The sequence below is a fragment of the Colias philodice genome, chromosome 6 (assembly GCF_061535455.1).
Source record: "Colias philodice isolate Cphi_HAF_F1 chromosome 6, ilColPhil1 Martin Lab GWU primary, whole genome shotgun sequence".
Classification (NCBI taxonomy): domain Eukaryota; kingdom Metazoa; phylum Arthropoda; class Insecta; order Lepidoptera; family Pieridae; genus Colias; species Colias philodice.
The window spans coordinates 13023252-13030494 of NC_143091.1; the positions used below are offsets into that span (position 1 = coordinate 13023252).

General features: G+C 34.0%; 1 protein-coding gene across 1 annotated transcript; it reads left to right on the top strand.

Annotated features, from left to right (window-relative positions):
• The first annotated feature begins 2741 nt into the window (after positions 1 to 2741).
• LOC149488157 (uncharacterized) lies at positions 2742 to 4307 on the top strand. The gene has a single exon (XM_089695801.1). The coding sequence runs from the start codon at positions 2742 to 2744 to the stop codon at positions 4185 to 4187; it is 1446 nt and encodes a 481-aa protein (XP_089551927.1). The 3' UTR covers positions 4188 to 4307.
• Positions 4308 to 7243: the final 2936 nt, after the last annotated feature.

Sequence of the window (7243 nt, forward strand, 5' to 3'; positions counted from 1 at the left end):
ATATTTATAAGAATAAACCTCAAACTCTTTATGTCCAATCAAAATATGCATGTGCTTTGTTTCTAAGAATTACAAAAGACCCTAAACTTTGATTACTTTTACGATAATAGCCATTGACTATGCTATTATACTGTGCCAGATGTGGATACAGTTACCTATTCAAATTGTTTACAATACAGCTGAGCCGGTCGTTCTACAGATATAATTCTCCAAAAATATTAACCAAATGTGGTCGCTTAATGCGGTATGTCGTAGTAAACAATGCCGTAAAAACCAATGTTTTCGATAAGGCGGTCATATAACATTCAGCAAGGACCTTTCATTTTGGTCAATTTAACCGGTATGTTGTTATAAACGATGTCGCCATAAACGGTTTTGACTGTATTTAAATAGGTAGCGAGGAGCGAAGCGACGAGCGTGTTAGACTAACGTATTTCTGTAATATTGTATACAAGCTGTGCCGCGCGGTTTCACCCGCGTGGCTATGCTCCTGTTGGTCTTAGTTACGAAGTAACTATTCTCTAATCTGTGGTCTTAGCGTGATAATATATAGCCTATATTACTCGTGGATAATGTAGCTTTCGAATGGTGAAAGAATTTTTGAAATCGGTCCAGTAGTTTATGAGCCTATTCATTACAATCAATCAAACAAACAAACAAACAAAGTTTTCCTCTTTATAATATTAGTGTAGATAGTAAATTATTTTTTGAAAAATAAGGTCATAAAGAAGTTTCACTTCTTACGTGTGTACTCTAGTACACGCACACATTTTTTTATTAATATTGGTTTGACGTGGTCGGATGCGCCGGCGATACCGACCAAACCAACTTCCTATCCGATCCAACCAAATTGGAACGTCTGGAAGCTTTGTTCCGACCAAATCGGCTCATTCCATAGAGTAATATAGGTAATTGGCTCATTCAGATTCGCAACGCCGCCGGTGTAGGACGTCAACATGAACGCCGAGGGAGTTACGGTCACCGAACGTGACATATTAATAAAATTGCTGGAACTATATAAAGACTTTCCCTGTTTGTGGGACTTAAGTAACAAAGATTACGCAAATAGAGATGCCAGAAATCAAGCGTATTTTATTATGTTAGAAGTATTAAAAAAAATTGACAGTGCGGCTACATTAAAAACCTTAAAAAATAAGTTGTAAGAGCCGCATATGACTGTAATTTTCTCTATTTCTATAGTAGAATTTAGCCCATTCTCTTCGTACTATGGTCAACTGACATATTACTCTATGGTCAACTGACAGCTGGAAGGCCAACCGTCGGACAATCTGTAGCAATGTTGGAATGGTTGCCTTGTCGGTTCCGATATGGTTGGCACCAACCAAATCGGAGCGTCTGTAGATACATTAAGACTTGAAGTGCTTGATTATCAAATTATAGTAGAGCCATTTTAATAGGCAACATTTGACAGTTTAACAAAATTCAAGAACGTAACCTAGTAACGACGACATAGAATAACATGATATTTCGTTTTGTTAGAACTGCACATTTGCTTGACTTTTTTCAATTACGACTACATATTTATAATAACAATGACCGATACAAGTAATTTTAAGATTTCATTTTACTGATAAACCATTTTAAACATAATAAACAATTTCTGAATTGAAGAACTGACGTCACTACAATTTTGTGTCAATAAACCTTTTTTCTTTTTAAATACCAGAGACGTTACTCTAAAAATCGAAATCTGACATCTAGAATCGAATGCATTGATTACTTGTGAATAAAAATTATCATAAATCAATAAATTCGATTGACAAATGTTTCAAATCCGTATCGATTAATTCACTTTAATCGATGTTTTTAAGCAGGTTACCTCTCTTCGAAGATAAAATTGATAGACGTCAAATGTTGCCTATTAAATTGGCTCGACAATACGTATTGAATAAAACAATCTATTAAAACCTTTTTGCACGCCTCATAAGCGAAGCGTTGAGGTGGGTACTACTGTCACTTCGCGCAAAACATCTGATTTTTCAAACTTAAAATGTCTTTATGTATCATACATTGCACTTGTAAGATAATACATACACACACATATTAAGAAAATACACTATTTTTAACGTTCATGATATTTTTGATGTCATTTTTGTTATTTAAACTAGTTAAAAAACAGTTTAAAAAAGTTCTGTCTTGGACGTCCGTGTGTCTGTATGTGCGGATCCTTTTTCTTGTTAACACGATAGCGACCGAAATACTTTACTAATCGAGTCTTTTTTTTTTTTTTTTTTTTTTTTCTCTTACGCTTGAGTATGCTCAGGAATAGAACCCTTTCATTTTTCAGGGTCTGATTCGATGTGGTTTAATTGTTATTAAATAAACAAAAATAATAATTAATAAATATTTATTAAAAAAAAATTATGAGGCGTGCACTTTTGGATTTTCCAAATTATTTAGTTTTAACAAAAACAATCATTGCGGTTTTACGAAAAATTAAAAACACTTTTGTCAAACCAAATGTCACTTTAAATAATTATTATATTGAAAAAAAAGCGCGGGAAACTTCGAATGAAGCGGGTGTAATTTTTCTTGGCTGAGTTAAAATAATTAATTTTTATATGATCAGTGGAGTTTGGTTTTGTATATATAGTTTATAATTGTATATATTTTATTGATTGTGTATAGTTAGTGTTTATTTAGGTAAGTTTTTGTATATATTTAATTTATAGTATGTAAAAAGTTAAATTTCGTGAGGTAAGGTTCGGTCTGATTGTTCTATGAACGATCCTCCGGATCCTATTCCCCCGGGACTGGTTACCCCCGGTCCTGAGGTAGCTAGTTACATAACAATCCCAATTGTTACAAATACATGCTTAGATCAGAATTTGGAGAGTACTCCAAAGAAACGACGCTATAGAAAGCATGCAAAAGATTCAAATGAATCAATGATCACTGAAAATATTGATGTTGGTGATAAGCTAAATAGATCTAATGATAATCCTAAATTACATGACTCTGTTGCATTACAAGATAGTCGGTGTGAATATGTACCTTCAGATTCCTTCCCTTATATTGTTCATGTACAGAGAACTGAAACATCACCCGGCGATGGCTCTACTCTGCATCCCATTACTTTTGGAAGGTTTTTAAAGAACAATAACATAAAAAACATTGTGTCTGGTAGCATTAAAAAAATAGGCAGAAACCGTTGCATTGTTGCTTTCACAACAGCACAGGATGCTAATGAGTTCGTCAAAAATAAAAATTTGAGTAGCTTTAATCTTAGTGCAAAAATTCCATCATTCAATATTACCAGAATTGGTATTGTTAAAGGCATTCCATCCGAGTGGTCCCCCGAGGAAGTAAAAGAATATGTGTCCACCCCAGTAGGTTGTGGTAAAATAATTAAGGTCCGAAGGATAAATTATAAAGTTAATGTTAATGGTACTATTTCTTGGAAACCTACACAATCAGTCGTTATAACATTTGACGGACAAGTTCTCCCTGAGCGTGTCTATGTTTGTTATAACTCTTTGCCAGTAAACTTATATATTTTCCCTACTGTCCAATGTTATCAATGTTGTAGATACGGTCACACTAAAAATATATGCCGATCCAAACCTAGGTGTTACAAGTGTGGTCAAGACCACACAGGCGACACTTGTACGGTAGAAGAAGATTGTGCGTCATGCTTATTATGTTCTGGTTTCCATTATGCTTCTAACAAAATCTGTCCTGAGTATAAACGGCAAAAAGATATCAAAATATGTATGGCTCAAAAAAATATTTCTTATGGTGAGGCAAGCAAATTTTACCCACAAATTACAAAATCATATGGCGAGGTATTGATGGCACCCTCTTCTAATTCAACCCCAAACAGAATAAGTGTTAATAATACAAATTCTTCATACAAAAAAACTTTTCATTTAAAACCTAAATTGCCTCCTAAGTCTATAAAGGGTTATGACAAAGTTGCTCATAATGATATTATTAGACAAGCTCAGATTCCAACGCCTGAAAATGGCTGCGGATATCAAGTGGTCCATAATGAAACCGAAACATCTCAGATTATGGATATTATAACTTCTTTAATAAACACTTTATTAAAAAATAAAACTTTAAAACCGTCCAACGTTGCCACTTTGTATAAGTTAATTGATAGCATAAGTAATAATAATGGATTCCAAAATAATACAGTGGAACTGCAGGAGCATAATTCCTAAGAAATCGGATTTAATTCATATTATAAATAAGCATGATCCTATTATAATCGCTCTTAACGAGACTTGGCTAAAACCAAATCTCAATTTTAGAATTCCAGGTTATGTTTGTATTCGTGATGACAGAATTAATGGGTATGGTGGTGCTGCCATACTCATCAAAAAGTCTATTAATTAAATTAAATTAAATTAAATTTATTTATTTTTCTCATCACAAATGCACAATATATATACATTGTTAATCTATATAATATCTTAACACTAACATTTGTGAGATACTCATCAAAAAGTCTATACAATTTAAACGTCTAATATTACCAGCGCACAATAATAAATATGTAAATAGTGTTGGCATTAGTTTTAAAAATATTTCAATCATTTCAATTTATATATCGTATAATTCAGAATCAACGTTTAATTATTTACAAAATCTATTAACATCAATTTCTACTCCTTTATTACTGCTTGGTGATTTTAATTCCCAACACCAATATTGGGGAAGTGGTATTACTACTAGTAGTGGTGAGCAACTTTTAGATATTATGGACATGCATAATTTATGTATACTTAACACAGGTGAACCAACACGACGTACGCGAATGAATGAAAATCTGAGTGCGGTAGATCTTTCTCTTTGCTCGCCAGGATTAGCTTCATCCATATCATGGCGTCCTTTAGCATCTTCATTCGGCAGTGATCACTTCCCTCTATTAATGTCAGTTCCTATAGGAAATACTAATAACACAACAAGAAAGCCAAGGTTGAGGTACCAATTGAACAATGCCAATTGGGATAAGTTTAGAGAAAAGGTTGATTTACGTATTATAAATCTTCCTGAAAGTCATGCAGGTAATGAAGAGACGTGCTCTGAACATCTTGCTAAAATATTGATTGAAGTTGCCGATGAAACTTTCCGTCATAAATCTACTAAAAGTTTGAAAATTCCTTCCCCACCGTGGTGGGATAATGAATGTAGTGATGCAGTCAAAGAAAGGAAGCGTATGGAAAGAATTTATGCAGATGACATGTCCGGTATTAATTTTGATAACCTCTCTGAAGCTATTAACTTTACTCGATCACTTCTTAAGAAGAAAAAACAAGAAGGTTGGAAATCTTTTTGTTCGTCATTATCCCCCGAGACTTGTCCAAGTGAAGTGTGGAAAAATATTAGACGTTTCCGATCTGCTTTCAGAGAACAAACATCTGTAATTTCTAAGGATTTAGCTCATAAATTTATGGATAATCTAGCTCCATCTACGGCCCCAGAGTATATTGAAAAACCCTTACCTATTGTCTCCCCTTCAGACCACAATTATAGCTCTGTAATAGGATCTCCATTTCTTTTAGAGGAACTCAAAGGAGTTCTTTCAAGTGTTAAAGATTCCGCGCCGGGTATGGACGGGATCCCGTATTCCTTTTTATCTCACCTATCAGAAATTAGTCTTAAATATTATCTGGACCTCATAAATTTAATTATGATTTCTGGGAAAATTCCACGGTCTTGGAAATCTCAAGAAATTATACCTATTTTGAAGCCAAATAAATCTTCGAGTGAGGCATCATCATATAGACCAGTGGCTTTATCGTCTGTCCTTTGCAAAATTTCAGAGCATTTAATAAAAAATCGACTGGAGTGGTATTTGGAACATAACAATTTTTTATCGAATAGCCAATTCGGATTCCGTAAGGCGAAAAGCGCCATTGACAACATCTCCATACTTACTTCAGATATCAATATTGCTTTTTCGGATAATCAACATGTTGTTGCTGCGTTTGTTGATATTCGCTCAGCATATGACAATGTGGTTATCACCATCCTACAACAGAAACTTATCAGACTTGGTATTCCAGACGTTTTAATTAATTTTATTATTTCTTTATTAGAGGAGAGATATATTGTTTTAAATATTGATGAATCCGTCCATTTTCAACGTACCACGAGTAAGGGTCTTCCTCAAGGGTCGGTCTTAAGCCCTCTATTATATAATATTTATACGCACGATTTAGCTGATTCATTTAATAATAGCATTAACATTCTTCAGTATGCTGATGATGTTGTATTATACACTATAGATTTTAGTTTAGATTCAGCTTGTAATTTTTTAAATAAAGGTCTGGTCGAGCTTAAGTCTTGGCTAGATAAAAATGGATTAGATGTTTCTGTAGACAAAAGTGTCGCTGTAGTTTTTACGAGATTGCGGATAGTTCCTAGGGTTTATATTAGTTTTAATGGGAAACGGATACCACTCCAAAATCATACAAAATTTTTGGGCGTATTATTAGATAGCAAAATGGCTGGTACTTATCACGTCGAGTATATATGCTCAAAATGTGAAAATATATTAAACTTGTTAAGGTGTCTTTCTGGAGTTTGGTGGGGTGCCCACCCTTTTTGTATGAAATTGGTGTATAATGCTTTGATTCGTAGTATTCTGGACTACGGAACGTTCTTGTTAGAAAGCGGTAACGTAACGGCACTTAAAAAATTAGATCAAATCCAAGCTAAGGCTCTGCGAATCGTATTAGGTGCAATGAAATCGAGCCCTATTAATGCCCTTCAGGTTGAATGTGGAGATCCTCCACTGAAAATCAGAAGGCAATATTTATCTGATAGGTTTTTGTTCCGTATAGTACAATTCTCCAACCATCCATTACTAGACAAATTAAAAATGTTAAACGATCGGATAAGTACGTCTTCTTTCTGGAAAAATAAGTCAATACCTTGTTTAGTTATAAGTTACCGTAAATTCATTTCAATGTCAACAAGTATTTTTCAGTCGCCAGTTTTACCGCTGTATGCATATAACTTTAAGTGCCTTTTGATCAAACCAATTATAAAATACAATATTGGAATCAATAAGAATGATACGGATTCAAATGCAAACTTTAGGTTTAATGTCGATAGGGAGTGGCGTAATTGGCATCATATTTTCACTGATGCATCTAAATCATCAAATGATAGTTGTGTTGGAGTTGGTATATTTCACGTTCAATATAAGATTACACAAAAGATCAAGCTACCGCCGGAGTCTTCAGTCTTTACTGGAGAGTGCTTTGGG

Bases quoted from the DNA above. Each gene is read 5' to 3' on its own strand.
- LOC149488157 (XM_089695801.1), top strand. From the start codon at position 2,742: ATGAACGATCCTCCGGATCCTATTCCCCCGGGACTGGTTACCCCCGGT.